This window comes from Oncorhynchus clarkii, chromosome 16, assembly GCF_045791955.1.
Source record: "Oncorhynchus clarkii lewisi isolate Uvic-CL-2024 chromosome 16, UVic_Ocla_1.0, whole genome shotgun sequence".
Classification (NCBI taxonomy): Eukaryota; Metazoa; Chordata; class Actinopteri; order Salmoniformes; family Salmonidae; genus Oncorhynchus; species Oncorhynchus clarkii.
Window position 1 is genome coordinate 5,897,695 of NC_092162.1, and position 16,898 is coordinate 5,914,592.

The 16,898-nt window shown below is 43.6% G+C and overlaps 1 protein-coding gene across 1 annotated transcript in view; it reads right to left on the reverse strand.

Annotated features, from left to right (window-relative positions):
• LOC139367894 (mitochondrial calcium uptake 1) overlaps nucleotides 1-16,898 on the reverse strand; it is a 136,308-nt gene that overhangs the window by 114,216 nt on the left and 5,194 nt on the right. Inside the window, exons 2-3 of the mRNA XM_071106264.1 lie at nucleotides 5,104-5,271; nucleotides 2,866-3,052 (exon numbers count right to left, since the gene is read on the reverse strand). Coding sequence (XP_070962365.1) covers nucleotides 2,866-3,052; nucleotides 5,104-5,270 — 354 coding nt within the window. The 5' untranslated portion in view covers nucleotide 5,271. The remainder of the gene's footprint in view (nucleotides 1-2,865; nucleotides 3,053-5,103; nucleotides 5,272-16,898) is intronic.

Sequence of the window (16,898 nt, forward strand, 5' to 3'; positions counted from 1 at the left end):
GAGCTGAAGGAAGCATCCAGTTTAATTTAGTCGAGCTGGTATCTAATCAAACACCTTCACCGCGTGTGTGTGTGTGTGCGCGTGCGCGTGTGTGTGCGTGTGTGTTTCTGTTTTGTCTAACCCAACCTCGTTAACCTGAAAAGCTGTGAAAATGTAAATGGGGGGGGGGGGTGTCCTGATATGTTTCTGAGTGGAGATGTGCGTGTTGATTCGCTCTGGGTGGAGGGGGGCGGGGCTGGACGCTGACTCATCACTGGATGAACTGTGATTTTTAAAGTACTCAACACGCTGTTCCAGACGCTCCGTCAAATTAAATATCGAGTGCGTTTGTTAAATTAGGTTTGGCTGCACAAAAGAGATGGACACACACCCACCCACACACACACACACACCCACACCCAGTGAAGAGGATCTTTGATTTGATGCCAGCTAACTAAACAAGTGAGGAGTGACGAGGAGAGTGGAGAGACGAGTGGAGAGAAGAGGAGAGTGGAGAGACGAGGAGAGTGGAGAGACGAGGAGAGTGGAGAGACGAGGAGAGTGGAGAGGAGAGACGAGGAGAGTGGAGAGACGAGGAGAGTGGAGAGGAGAGACGAGAAGAGACGAGTGGAGAGGAGAGACGAGAAGAGACGAGGAGAGTGGAGAGACGAGGAGAGTGGAGAGACGAGAAGAGACGAGGAGAGTGGAGAGACGAGAAGAGACGAGGAGAGTGGAGAGACGAGAAGAGACGAGAAGAGACGAGGAGAGTGGAGAGACGAGGAGAAACGAGGAGAGTGGAGAGACGAGGAGAAACGAGAAGAGACGAGGAGAGTGGAGAGACGGAGAGTGGAGAGACGAGGAGAGTGGAGAGACGAGGAGAGTGGAGAGACGAGGAGAGACGAGGAGAGTGGAGAGACGAGAAGAGACGAGAAGAGTGGAGAGACGAGAAGAGACGAGGAGAGACGAGGAGAGACGAGGAGAGTGGAGAGACGAGGAGAGACGAGGAGAGTGGAGAGACGAGGAGAGTGGAGAGACGAGGAGAGTGGAGAGACGAGGAGAGTGGAGAGACGAGGAGAGTGGAGAGACGAGGAGAGTGGAGAGTGGAGAGACGAGAAGAGACGAGAAGAGACGAGGAGAGTGGAGAGACGAGGAGAAACGAGGAGAGTGGAGAGACGAGGAGAAACGAGAAGAGACGAGGAGAGTGGAGAGACGAGGAGAGTGGAGAGACGAGGAGAGTGGAGAGACGAGGAGAGTGGAGAGACGAGGAGAGTGGAGAGACGAGGAGAGTGGAGAGACGAGAAGAGTGGAGAGACGAGGAGAGACGAGGAGAGACGAGGAGAGACGAGGAGAGTGGAGAGACGAGGAGAGACGAGGAGAGTGGAGAGACGAGGAGAGTGGAGAGACGAGGAGAGTGGAGAGACGAGGAGAGTGGAGAGACGAGGAGAGTGGAGAGACGAGGAGAGTGGAGAGACGAGGAGAGTGGAGAGACGAGGAGAGTGGAGAGACGAGGAGAGACGAGGAGAGACGAGGAGAGTGGAGAGACGAGAAGAGTGGAGAGACGAGAAGAGACGAGGAGAGTGGAGAGACGAGGAGAGTGGAGAGACGAGAAGAGACGAGGAGAGTGGAGAGACGAGGAGAGTGGAAAGACGAGGAGAGTGGAGAGACGAGGAGAGTGGAGAGACGAGGAGAGACGAGGAGAGACGAGGAGAGTGGAGAGACGAGAAGAGTGGAGAGACGAGAAGAGTGGAGAGACGAGAAGAGACTGAGAAGAGGAGAGTGGAGAGACGAGGAGAGTGGAGAGACGAGGAGAGTGGAGAGACGAGGAGAGTGGAGAGACGAGGAGAGTGGAGAGACGAGAAGAGTGGAGAGACGAGAAGAGTGGAGAGACGAGAAGAGACTGAGACGAGGAGAGTGGAGAGACGAGAAGAGACGAGGAGAGTGGAGAGACGAGAAGAGTGGAGAGACGAGAAGAGACTGAGACGAGGAGAGTGGAGAGACGAGGAGAGTGGAGAGACGAGGAGAGTGGAGAGACGAGGAGAGTGGAGAGACGAGGAGAGTGGAGAGACGGAGAGACGAGGAGAGTGGAGAGACGGAGAGACGAGGAGAGTGGAGAGACGGAGAGACGAGGAGAGTGGAGAGACGGAGAGACGAGGAGAGTGGAGAGACGGAGAGACGAGGAGAGTGGAGAGACGAGAAGAGACGAGGAGAGTGGAGAGACGATAAGAGACGAGAAGAGTCGAGAGACGAGGAAAGTGGAGAGACGAGGAGAGTGGAGAGACGAGGAGAGTGGAGAGACGAGGAGAGTGGAGAGACGAGGAGAGTGGAGAGACGGAGAGACGAGGAGAGTGGAGAGACGGAGAGACGAGGAGAGTGGAGAGACGGAGAGACGAGGAGAGTGGAGAGACGGAGAGACGAGGAGAGTGGAGAGACGAGAAGAGACGAGGAGAGTGGAGAGACGATAAGAGACGAGAAGAGTCGAGAGACGAGGAAAGTGGAGAGACGAGGAGAGTGGAGAGACGAGGAGAGTGGAGAGACGAGGAGAGTGGAGAGACGGAGAGACGAGGAGAGTGGAGAGATGCCTGCGAGTGTGTGTGTGGACTGATTGTAGTAGTAGTAGTAGTGAGATGGTCATGCCCTGAGGGACTGATTGTAGAAGTAGTAGTGAGATGGTCATGCCCTGAGGGACTGATTGTAGTAGTAGTAGTAGTAGTAATAGTAGTAGTAGTGAGATGGTCATGCCCTGAGGGAGTGTAGTAGTAGTAGTAGTAGTAGTAGTGAGATGGTCATGACCTGAGGGAGTGTAGTAGTAGTAGTGAGATGCTCATGCCCTGAGGGACTGATTGTGTCTGTGGGAATGGCTGTGGGTTGTCATAGTTTATTGATTACCTTGCGGTCACGGAATCCCGATCGTGGTTTCTTCTTTTTTTCATCCGCTCCTCCCTCCTCGCCCTCCTCTCCGTCGCTGGCCTCCACCGAACTCTCGGCCTCTGACTCTGCCTCTTTCACAAACCCCGCCTCCTTTACCTCGGGATGTTCGTCGTGCGCGACGGATGGCCCGGCGTCTGCGTAGGCTCTGGGTTTACACAGGAAGAACACACAGGAAGTAAATACAGGAAGCAGATTAAAAAAGGAACTCCACTATGTTCAAAGCGTTTGTGATTTAAGCCCACAGACCAGCGGCAAACAGAGTTCAGATAGAGACCTGAGGGAGTGTTGTAGTAGTAGTAGTAGTGAGATGGTAATGCCCCCTCCAGGTCTCTGTTCTCCTACTAATCTCACTGCCCCCCCCCCCCCCCCCTCCAGGTCTCTGTTCTCCTACTAATCTCACTGCAACCCCCCTCCAGGTCTCTGTTCTCCTACTAATCTCACTGTAACCCCCCCCTCCAGGTCTCTGTTCTCCTACTAATCTCACTGCAACCCTCCTACTAATCTCACTGTAACCCCCCTCCAGGTCTCTGTTCTCCTACTAATCTCACTGTATTCCCCCCCCCCCCCTCCAGGTCTCTAATCACTACTTTGTTCCCTTTTCTGTCTCCTCTCCTCCAACCTTAGCCAATCAGACCATACCCCATACCCAGATGTTCATGCACCGTTGCAATCTTCAATCTCTCCCTTCTGATAAATCCTCCTGTCTCCCGAGTCGGTCTCTTCGACCCAACTATCCTCCCTTTCCGCATCCTATGACTCGTACTGTCCCCCTTTCCCTCCTGGCCGTGTCAGCCCTCCCCTCCTTCTCTGTGGCTGCGTGACTCATTGCTAGGTTACAAAACAGGGCTGCGAGCAACTGAGTGAAAACGGAGTAAAAACTAAACTTCCCGGAGGACCTATCATCCTTTCATCCTCTACCTTCTCTTCCTCTGTATCCGCTGCTAAAGCCAATTTCTAACACTAAATTTCAAGCTTCTGCCTCGAACCCCAGGAAACCCTTTTCCACCTTCTCCCACTGCGGATGACTTTCTCAATCACGTTCAAAGAAAAAAGGTTGACGACATCTGCTCCTCATTCACTCAGCCTATTGAGTCCACTGGTCTCAATCACACAGAACTACGCTAGGCCTTGACCTCTTTCTCGCAAGATGACATCCTGCGACTAGTGAGGTCTGAACGCACGACCCCCCCCCCCCCCCCATCCCCTCCTCTAGGGATCTTCTCCCACTCCTGATAAACCCCTCCCTGACCACTGGCTGCGTCCCCTCTGACTTCAAAATGGACCGAGTTAATCCCCTCCAAGAAACCAACAACTCATCTGACGTCGAACTATAGACCTGCATCCCTTTCTATTCCTTCCAGAACACTTGGGTGTGCGGTCTCAGACCAACTTTCTCATTATCCCTCTCAGAACAATCTGGACCCAGAACCAGTCAGGCTTCAAGATGGGTCACTCAACCGAGACTGCTCTTCTGTGTCAGAGGTTCTCTGAACTGTCAAAGCTTACTCTTTCTGTTCTCATCCTCCTACAGCTATCCGCTGCCTTCGACACAACCAGATCAGATCCTCCTCTCCACCCTCTCAGGGCTGGACGTCTCAGGCTCTATCAGGTCCTCCTCTCCACCCTCTCAGGGATGGACGTCTCAGACTCTATCAGATCCTCCTCTCCACCCTCTCAGGGCTGGGTGTCTCAGGCTCTATCAGATCCTCCTCTCCACCCTCTCAGGACCGGGCATCTCAGGCTCTATCAGATCCTCCTCTCCACCCTCTCAGGCTCTATCAGATCCTCCTCTTCACCCTCTCAGGGCTGGGTGTCTCAGGCTCTATCAGATCCTCCTCTCCACCCTCTCAGGGCTGGGCATCTCAGGCTCTATCAGATCCTCCTCTCCACCCTCTCAGGCTCCCGCTCAGCCCAAACTCTTCTAAACCCCCCAGTCTGACTTTACTGATAGTAAGTACATTTTTCCTCAATGTAGCTATACCTGATATGTGGTTGTCCCACCTAGCTATCTTAAGACGAATGCACTAACTGTAAATTGCTCTGGATAAGAGAGTGTGCTAAATGACAAAATGTTGAATTGAAATAGAATTGACCCAAAACACAGACCACCACATGAGTTATAATCAGATCGTGTAGAGGTCAAGAATCACACGTGTGTGTGTGTGTGTGTGTGTGTGTGTGTGTGTGTGTGCATACCTGGTCCAGAGCAGTCCAGCGCTGGCTGAGGCCCCGGTCACGCCCACCAGAGCTGCTAGCATCAGTCTCCTCTTACTGGCCCCGCCCCTCACAGCCTCACCATGGTAACGACGTGACAACTGCACCAGCCCCAACGCTACCGCCGACAACGCCCGCAAGCGGTACATTCTGGAGAGCGAGAGAGCGAGAGAGAGAAATGTAAACGAGAGGTGCACGAATTTCTCTCACATGGAGATGTGACTTGTAACATTGTTAAAATGTTTATCAAATGTCTTGGACACACCAGAAATAGAAAGGTAGATCTTTACAATACATTTTCGGGGGGGAATATATTTAAAAAAGACACTATTCCACAAATAGCTGTATATGACTAAACACATCCAAAGACTTTGAAACACAATCCCACCAGAGAGCCGTAACTGCTACTCATAATCCCATCAGAGAGCTGTAACTGCTACTCATAATCCCATCAGAGAGCCGTAACTGCTACTCATAATCCCATCAGAGAGCTGTAACTGCTACTCATAATCCCACCAGAGAGCCGTAACTGCTACTCATAATCCCACCAGAGAGCCGTAACTGCTACTCATAATCCCATCAGAGAGCTGTAACTGCTACTCATAATTCCATCAGAGAGCCGTAACTGCTACTCATAATCCCATCAGAGAGCCGTAACCGCTACTCATAATCCCATCAGAGAGCTGCAACTGCTACTCATAATCCCATCAGAGAGCCGTAACTGCTACTCATAATCCCATCAGAGAGCCGTAACTGCTACTCATAATCCCATCAGAGAGCTGTAACTGCTACTCATAATCCCATCAGAGAGCCGTAACTGCTACTCATAATCCCATCAGAGAGCTGCAACTGCTACTCATAATCCCATCAGAGAGCTGTAACTGCTACTCATAATCCCATCAGAGAGCTGTAACTGCTACTCATAATTCCATCAGAGAGCCGTAACTGCTACTCATAATTCCATCAGAGAGCCGTAACTGCTACTCATAATCCCATCAGAGAGCCATAACTGCTACTCATAATCCCATCAGAGAGCCGTAACTGCTACTCATAATCCCATCAGAGAGCTGTAACTGCTACTCATAATCCCATCAGAGAGCTGTAACTGCTACTCATAATCCCATCAGAGAGCCGTAACTGCTACTCATAATCCCATCAGAGAGCTGCAACTGCTACTCATAATCCCATCAGAGAGCTGTAACTGCTACTCATAATCCCATCAGAGAGCTGTAACTGCTACTCATAATTCCATCAGAGCTGTAACTGCTACTCATAATCCCATCAGAGAGCTGTAACTGCTACTCATAATTCCATCAGAGAGCCGTAACTGCTACTCATAATCCCATCAGAGAGCCGTAACTGCTACTCATAATCCCATCAGAGAGCCGTAACCGCTACTCATAATCCCATCAGAGAGCCGTAACCGCTACTCATAATCCCATCAGAGAGCTGCAACTGCTACTCATAATCCCATCAGAGAGCCGTAACTGCTACTCATAATCCCATCAGAGAGCTGCAACTGCTACTCATAATCCCATCAGAGAGCCGTAACTGCTACTCATAATCCCATCAGAGAGCTGCAACTGCTACTCATAATCCCATCAGAGAGCTGTAACTGCTACTCATAATCCCATCAGAGCTGTAACTGCTACTCATAATCCCATCAGAGAGCTGTAACTGCTACTCATAATCCCATCAGAGAGCCGTAACTGCTACTCATAATCCCATCAGAGAGCCGTAACTGCTACTCATAATCCCATCAGAGAGCCGTAACTGCTACTCATAATCCCACCAGAGAGCTGTAACTGCTACTCATAATCCCATCAGAGAGCCGTAACTGCTACTCATAATCCCATCAGAGAGCTGTAACTGCTACTCATAATCCCATCAGAGAGCCGTAACTGCTACTCATAATCCCATCAGAGAGCTGTAACTGCTACTCATAATCCCATCAGAGAGCCGTAACTGCTACTCATAATCCCATCAGAGAGCCGTAACTGCTACTCATAATCCCATCAGAGTTGTAACTGCTACTCATCCCATCTAAAAAGTTGTCAAATGAATTGCTCATTATTCATCTAATAAAATCTGTCAACAATGAAGTGGGATATTCATAGCAGCCAGTCCTTTGCGTTTGAAAGCCACGTGGCGTGCCAAGCATAGATTTATTGGTGCCAACTGCGCTGGTCCTAGTACTGCGACACACCATACCCCCGTCTCCCCGCAGCACAGGCTCCTCCACCAGAATTAACAGATTAATATAATAGAACCTAAAAATAAAGTCCTCTGGCCTTCGTGTACACGTTGACTCCCCTCTGAAAAATGTCTTCTGGGCCTATGACTGCGACACAGCACCGTCCCCCGCTTTGCCCTGGGGGGGGGGGGGGGGTCGGGATTTAGAAACATTTCTTCCAGAAATCTCAATCTCAAGTCTCAACAGAACCGTCTCAAAGTGTTCTATAGTGGTGAGCTAGCTCTGTGTCATTACTTCGTGCAGAGCTAACACACACACACACACACTAAAAGAGTGGTGCTAGAGGGAATAGCAGCTGTTTTATAGGCTCTTGACCAATTCTGCTATTGTGCATTAAAAATAAAAATAAACATTTGCACTGAATTTTGTACATCATGTTTTTGCCATCGTTTCCTATGACCGAAAATAGCATCCTGTTGCCTAGTCACTTTACCTCTACCTACAATAAAAAAAATGTAAAACATTCCAGGTGAAGCTGGTTGAGAGAATACCAAGAGTGCAAAAAGCTGTCAAGGCAATGGGAGGCTACTTTAAAGAATCTCAAATATAAACTATATTTTGATTTGTTTAACACTTTTTTTGGTTACCATAAGAAACAACAACATTTCATAGTTTTGATGTCAGTTTTTTCCCCCTGCATTGTCGGGAAGGGCCCGTAAATAAGCCAATCACGGTTAGTCTACACATGTTTACAATACGTGACAAATTAAATTTGACACACACGATACCAACCCTTTTGCCTTTGCTAGCCAATCAATAGCTTTTATTTTTTTATCTTTATTTCACTAGGCAAGTCAGTTAAGAACAAATTCTTATTTTCAATGACGGCCTAGGAACAGTGGGTTAACTGCCTTGTTCAGGTGGAGAACGACAGATTTGTACCTTGTCAGCTCAGGGGTTTGAACTTGCAACCTTCCAGTTACTAGTCCAACGCTCTAACCACTAGGCTACCCTGCCAATAGCTTTTTTTTTTTTTTTTTTTTTTACTGGATTCCTTATCAATTTAAATGAAACAACACAGGAGAAAGAATGTGTCCCAATGGCTCCCGATACGCCTCTGGTGAAAAGTAGTTGACTATATTAGGGAGCCGTTTGGGATTGCAGCCAAACCTTTAGATGAGCTTGGTGGTCAGGTCACAGCAAACCAATTCGTAACAGTGCTTGGGCTAGGCTTATCTCTAAAACTTCATTTGGAACATGACTCGTTTAAAATTTGTTCCGGTGTCACGGAAAGATGATTAACAATTAAAAGAGAGGTCCCCCTTGTGATGTCTCTGTGGCTCCAGTATTCCTGTGATCTATACACAGACCCACGGGTGGAGAAGTTTATTCGTGACACAGACAGACACACACCCTCTAGCACACACACACACACCCTCTAGCACACACACACACACACACACACCCTCTAGTACACACACACACACACCCTCTAGCACACACACACACCCTCTAGCACGCACACACACACACACACACACACACACACACACACCCTCTAGCACACACACACACACACACACACACACACACACACACACACCCTCTAGCACACACACACCCTCCTCAATGCATCATGCCCTCCGAGGTCGAAGCCACCTGTCGATATTCCATTACCGATCCAGGCCCTGACTGTCACACTCACTGATTCAGCAGAAGAAGAAAAATTATAATAACAACCACTCAGAATATGCTAATTGGACGACCGGTAGTCCATGACAACGGGGACAGGGTCTCTAAGGGCATTTGGAGAGGTGCTGTTTAAAACAGGACAGAGAGACAGGTGAGGATCTACTATAGTAGCAGGGACACAAGGCCTGGTGGGGTAGGATCTGCTATAGTAGCAGGGACACAAGGCCTGGTGGGGTAGGGAGAGGATCTACTATAGTAGCAGGGACACAAGGCCTGCTGGGGTAGGATCTACTATAGTAGCAGGGACACATGGCCTGGTGGGGTAGGATCTACTATAGTAGCAGGGACACATGGCCTGGTGGGGTAGGATCTACTATAGTAGCAGGAACACAAGGCCTGGTGGGGTAGGGAGAGGCTCTACTATAGTAGCAGGGACACAAGGCCTGGTGGGGTAGGATCTACTATAGTAGCAGGGACACAAGGCCTGGTGGGGTAGGGAGAGGCTCTACTATAGTAGCAGGAACACAAGGCCTGGTGGGGTAGGGAGAGGCTCTACTATAGTAGCAGGAACACAAGGCCTGGTGGGGTAGGGAGAGGCTCTACTATAGTAGCAGGGACACAAGGCCTGGTGGGGTAGGATCTGCTATAGTAGCAGGAACACAAGGCCTGCTGGGGTAGTATCTGCTATAGTAGCAGGGACACAAGGCCTGGTGGGGTAGGGAGAGGATCGGTGTCCCACCGGCAGGACGGTTGAACTAATGTAGGCTAATGTGATTAGCATCAGGTTGTATGTAACCCCAAAAAATCCCAGGACATAGACATGTCTGATATGGGCAGAAAGCTTAAATTCTTGTTAATCAAACTGCACTGTCCAATTTACAGTAACTATTACAGTGAAAGAATACCATGCTATTGTTTGACAAGTGTGCACAATTATGAACTTAAATGTATTAAAAAAACAATTAGGCACATTTAGGTAGTCTTGATACAACATTTTGAACAGGTATTGAATGGTTCATTGGATCAGTCCAAAACTTTGCACATACACTGCTGCCATCAAGTGGCCAAAATCTAAATTGCACCTGGGCTGGAATAATACATTATTAGACGCACTGCTTCTTGACACAACACCCTCTTAACCCGGAAGCCAGCCGCACCAATGGGTCAGAGGAAACAAGGTGCGACCACGTCAGTGTGCATGCGCCCGGTATATCCTCTCCCAAAGAACACCATCCCAAACGTGAAGCACGGGGGTAGCAGCATCATGTTGTGGGGGTGCTTTGCTGCAGGAGGGACTGGTGCACTTCACAAAATAGAAGGCAGGAAAATGATGTGGATATATTCAATCCTATATAAAATGTGTGGGCAGAACTGAAAAATGGTGTGCTAGCAAGGAGGCCTACATACCTGACTCAGTTACACCAGCTCTGTCAGGATGAATAGACCAAAATTCACCAAACTTATTGTGGAAAGCTTGTGGAAGGCTACCCGAAACATTTTACCCAAGTTAAGCAATTTCTGACCCACTTGGAATGTGATGAAAGAAATAAAAGCTGAAATTAAATCACTCTACTATTATTCTGACATTTCACATTCTTAAAATAAAGTGGTGATCCTAACTGACCTAAGACAGGGAATTTTAGGATTAAAATGTCAGGAACTATGAAAAACTGAGCATAAATTTACTTGGCTATGGTGTATGTAAACATTCGACTTCAACTGTACATAGTGCATTAATATTGACCAGCGCACTATGGGCCCTCCAGTAATGCACTGCGTAGTCAATAGGGCTCTATTTGGGACATGGTCCATAGAGCTCCCTCATCGACAGAGCAACAAACCAGGAAGGGGGATTTAATAAGCAATAGAGCTTATATATATTAGCACCAGCACAAGAGACCCTGAAATCTCCTGTCCAACGGAACATCTCATGTTATGGTTTGTCACCTAGCAACATAAGAAAACATTTTTTTTTTAAAGAGAGCAAGTTAGCCTTTCTGCGTGGCTGGGGTCCAGAGACGATGCTGATAGGAATGTCAAGAAGGCAGACAGACACACACAAACAAAACAGACAGACATGCACACACAGCAGTTTATCCTCTCAACTCCTCATAGGACGCCAGTTTGCTGTGAGCCAGTTTGCTGTGAACGTAGCACACCTGGGCTTTAGGAAATGTGTGTGGTGGAAAATAATATTTTAACAAGAGAGCTTTTACACTTGATCTGTGAAATTCCCCAGTCAGGATGGGAGCTCAGAGCTGTATTGTGGGGAAATTATTTTTAACCGACTGGGGCCATGCATACTACCTGTTTTCATCCTGCCAGGATTCTGTGTGTGTGTGTGTGTGGTGTGTGGTGTGTGATGTACACACACACAGGGCACTACTCCATCGTCCTGCTAGAGCCCTTCTCTACCAGACCAATGGGTTCAGAGAATCCAAGAATTACTCTTTAAAAAAAACATTCCTCCCCCATTACCCCCCCCCCCCCCATATGTACACAAAATAACGTCCTCCACGCCACCACAGAAGCAACACTGATATATGATGCTGCCTGAATCACCTCTAGATCCTCCCGCAACACGCGCACCGGCCTCCACCTACCGCGACGGCCTCCACCTACCGCACCGGCCTCCACCTACCGCGACGGCCTCCACCTACCGCGACGGCAGTACAGTAATTACACTAGTTTCTTCTTCAACATAATAGTAACCAAAACTGTTTCTGAAATACAACCACAGAGTACAGTAATTACACTAGTTTCTTCTTCAACATAATAGTAACCAAAACTGTTTCTGAAATACAACCACAGAGTACAGTAATTACACTAGTTTCTCCTTCAACATAATAGTAACCAAAACTGTTTCTGAAATACAACCACACACAGTACAGTAATTACACTAGTTTCTTCTTCAACATAATAGTAACCAAAACTGTTTCTGAAATACAACCACACAGAGTACAGTAATTACACTAGTTTCTTCTTCAACATAATAGTAACCAAAACTGTTTCTGAAATACAACCACAGAGTACAGTAATTACACTAGTTTCTTCTTCAACATAATAGTACCCAAAACTGTTTCTGAAATACAACCACACACAGTACAGTAATTACACTAGTTTCTTCTTCAACATAATAGTAACCAAAACTGTTTCTGAAATACAACCACAGAGTACAGTAATTACACTAGTTTCTTCTTCAACATAATAGTAACCAAAACTGTTTCTGAAATACAACCACACACAGTACAGTAATTACACTAGTTTCTTCTTCAACATAATAGTAACCAAAACTGTTTCTGAAATACAACCACAGAGTACAGTAATTACACTAGTTTCTTCTTCAACATAATAGTAACCAAAACTGTTTCTGAAATACAACCACACACAGTACAGTAATTACACTAGTTTCTTCTTCAACATAATAGTACCCAAAACTGTTTCTGAAATACAACCACAGAGTACAGTAATTACACTAGTTTCTCCTTCAACATAATAGTAACCAAAACTGTTTCTGAAATACAACCACAGAGTACAGTAATTACACTAGTTTCTTCTTCAACATAATAGTAACCAAAACTGTTTCTGAAATACAACCACAGAGTACAGTAATTACACTAGTTTCTCCTTCAACATAATAGTAACCAAAACTGTTTCTGAAATACAACCACACACAGTACAGTAATTACACTAGTTTCTTCTTCAACATAATAGTAACCAAAACTGTTTCTGAAATACAACCACACACAGTACAGTAATTACACTAGTTTCTCCTTCAACATAATAGTAACCAAAACTGTTTCTGAAATACAACCACACACAGTACAGTAATTACACTAGTTTCTTCTTCAACATAATAGTAACCAAAACTGTTTCTGAAATACAACCACAGAGTACAGTAATTACACTAGTTTCTTCTTCAACATATTAGTAACCAAAACTGTTTCTGAAATACAACCACAGAGTACAGTAATTACACTAGTTTCTTCTTCAACATAATAGTAACCAAAACTGTTTCTGAAATACAACCACAGAGTACAGTATTTACACTAGTTTCTTCTTCAACATAATAGTAACCAAAACTGTTTCTGAAATACAACCACAGAGTACAGTAATTACACTAGTTTCTTCTTCAACATAATAGTACCCAAAACTGTTTCTGAAATACAACCACACACAGTACAGTAATTACACTAGTTTCTTCTTCAACATAATAGTAACCAAAACTGTTTCTGAAATACAACCACAGAGTACAGTAATTACACTAGTTTCTTCTTCAACATAATAGTAACCAAAACTGTTTCTGAAATACAACCACAGAGTACAGTAATTACACTAGTTTCTTCTTCAACATAATAGTACCCAAAACTGTTTCTGAAATACAACCACACACAGTACAGTAATTACACTAGTTTCTTCTTCAACATAATAGTAACCAAAACTGTTTCTGAAATACAACCACAGAGTACAGTAATTACACTAGTTTCTTCTTCAACATAATAGTAACCAAAACTGTTTCTGAAATACAACCACACACAGTACAGTAATTACACTAGTTTCTTCTTCAACATAATAGTAAACAAAACTGTTTCTGAAATACAACCACAGAGTACAGTAATTACACTAGTTTCTTCTTCAACATAATAGTAACCAAAACTGTTTCTGAAATACAACCACACACAGTACAGTAATTACACTAGTTTCTTCTTCAACATAATAGTACCCAAAACTGTTTCTGAAATACAACCACAGAGTACAGTAATTACACTAGTTTCTTCTTCAACATAATAGTAACCAAAACTGTTTCTGAAATACAACCACACACAGTACAGTAATTACACTAGTTTCTTCTTCAACATAATAGTAACCAAAACTGTTTCTGAAATACAACCACAGAGTACAGTAATTACACTAGTTTCTTCTTCAACATAATAGTAACCAAAACTGTTTCTGAAATACAACCACAGAGTACAGTAATTACACTAGTTTCTCCTTCAACATAATAGTAACCAAAACTGTTTCTGAAATACAACCACAGAGTACAGTAATTACACTAGTTTCTTCTTCAACATAATAGTAACCAAAACTGTTTCTGAAATACAACCACACAGTACAGTAATTACACTAGTTTCTTCTTCAACATAATAGTAACCAAAACTGTTTCTGAAATACAACCACAGAGTACAGTAATTACACTAGTTTCTTCTTCAACATAATAGTACCCAAAACTGTTTCTGAAATACAACCACACACAGTACAGTAATTACACTAGTTTCTCCTTCAACATAATAGTAACCAAAACTGTTTCTGAAATACAACCACAGAGTACAGTAATTACACTAGTTTCTCCTTCAACATAATAGTAACCAAAACTGTTTCTGAAATACAACCACAGAGTACAGTAATTACACTAGTTTCTTCTTCAACATAATAGTAACCAAAACTGTTTCTGAAATACAACCACAGAGTACAGTAATTACACTAGTTTCTTCTTCAACATAATAGTAACCAAAACTGTTTCTGAAATACAACCACAGAGTACAGTAATTACACTAGTTTCTTCTTCAACATAATAGTAACCAAAACTGTTTCTGAAATACAACCACACACAGTACAGTAATTACACTAGTTTCTCCTTCAACATAATAGTAACCAAAACTGTTTCTGAAATACAACCACACAGAGTACAGTAATTACACTAGTTTCTCCTTCAACATAATAGTAACCAAAACTGTTTCTGAAATACAACCACACACAGTACAGTAATTACACTAGTTTCTCCTTCAACATAATAGTAACCAAAACTGTTTCTGAAATACAACCACAGAGTACAGTAATTACACTAGTTTCTCCTTCAACATAATAGTAACCAAAACTGTTTCTGAAATACAACCACAGAGTACAGTAATTACACTAGTTTCTTCTTCAACATAATAGTAACCAAAACTGTTTCTGAAATACAACCACAGAGTACAGTAATTACACTAGTTTCTTCTTCAACATAATAGTAACCAAAACTGTTTCTGAAATACAACCACAGAGTACAGTAATTACACTAGTTTATTCTTCAACATAATAGTAGCCAAAACTGTTTCTGAAATACAACCACACACAGTACAGTAATTACACTAGTTTCTTCTTCAACATAATAGTAACCAAAACTGTTTCTGAAATACAACCACACACAGTACAGTAATTACACTAGTTTCTTCTTCAACATAATAGTAACCAAAACTGTTTCTGAAATACAACCACACACAGTACAGTAATTACACTAGTTTCTTCTTCAACATAATAGTAACCAAAACTGTTTCTGAAATACAACCACAGAGTACAGTAATTACACTAGTTTCTCCTTCAACATAATAGTAACCAAAACTGTTTCTGAAATACAACCACACACAGTACAGTAATTACACTAGTTTCTTCTTCAACATAATAGTAACCAAAACTGTTTCTGAAATACAACCACACACAGTACAGTAATTACACTAGTTTCTTCTTCAACATAATAGTAACCAAAACTGTTTCTGAAATACAACCACACAGAGTACAGTAATTACACTAGTTTCTCCTTCAACATAATAGTAACCAAAACTGTTTCTGAAATACAACCACACAGAGTACAGTAATTACACTAGTTTCTTCTTCAACATAATAGTAACCAAAACTGTTTCTGAAATACAACCACAGAGTACAGTAATTACACTAGTTTCTTCTTCAACATAATAGTACCCAAAACTGTTTCTGAAATACAACCACAGAGTACAGTAATTACACTAGTTTCTTCTTCAACATAATAGTAACCAAAACTGTTTCTGAAATACAACCACACACAGTACAGTAATTACACTAGTTTCTTCTTCAACATAATAGTAACCAAAACTGTTTCTGAAATACAACCACACACAGTACAGTAATTACACTAGTTTCTTCTTCAACATAATAGTAACCAAAACTGTTTCTGAAATACAACCACAGAGTACAGTATTTACACTAGTTTCTTCTTCAACATAATAGTAACCAAAACTGTTTCTGAAATACAACCACACACAGTACAGTAGTTACACTAGTTTCTCCTTCAACATAATAGTAACCAAAACTGTTTCTGAAATACAACCACAGAGTACAGTAATTACACTAGTTTCTTCTTCAACATAATAGTAACCAAAACTGTTTCTGAAATACAACCACAGAGTACAGTAATTACACTAGTTTCTTCTTCAACATAATAGTAACCAAAACTGTTTCTGAAATACAACCACACACAGTACAGTAATTACACTAGTTTCTTCTTCAACATAATAGTAACCAAAACTGTTTCTGAAATACAACCACACACAGTACAGTAATTACACTAGTTTCTTCTTCAACATAATAGTAACCAAAACTGTTTCTGAAATACAACCACAGAGTACAGTAATTACACTAGTTTCTTCTTCAACATAATAGTAACCAAAACTGTTTCTGAAATACAACCACAGAGTACAGTAATTACACTAGTTTCTCCTTCAACATAATAGTAACCAAAACTGTTTCTGAAATACAACCACAGAGTACAGTAATTACACTAGTTTCTCCTTCAACATAATAGTAACCAAAACTGTTTCTGAAATACAACCACAGAGTACAGTAATTACACTAGTTTCTTCTTCAACATAATAGTAACCAAAACTGTTTCTGAAATACAACCACACACAGTACAGTAATTACACTAGTTTCTTCTTCAACATAATAGTAACCAAAACTGTTTCTGAAATACAACCACACACAGTACAGTAATTACACTAGTTTCTTCTTCAACATAATAGTAACCAAAACTGTTTCTGAAATACAACCACACACAGTACAGTAATTACACTAGTTTCTTCTTCAACATAATAGTAACCAA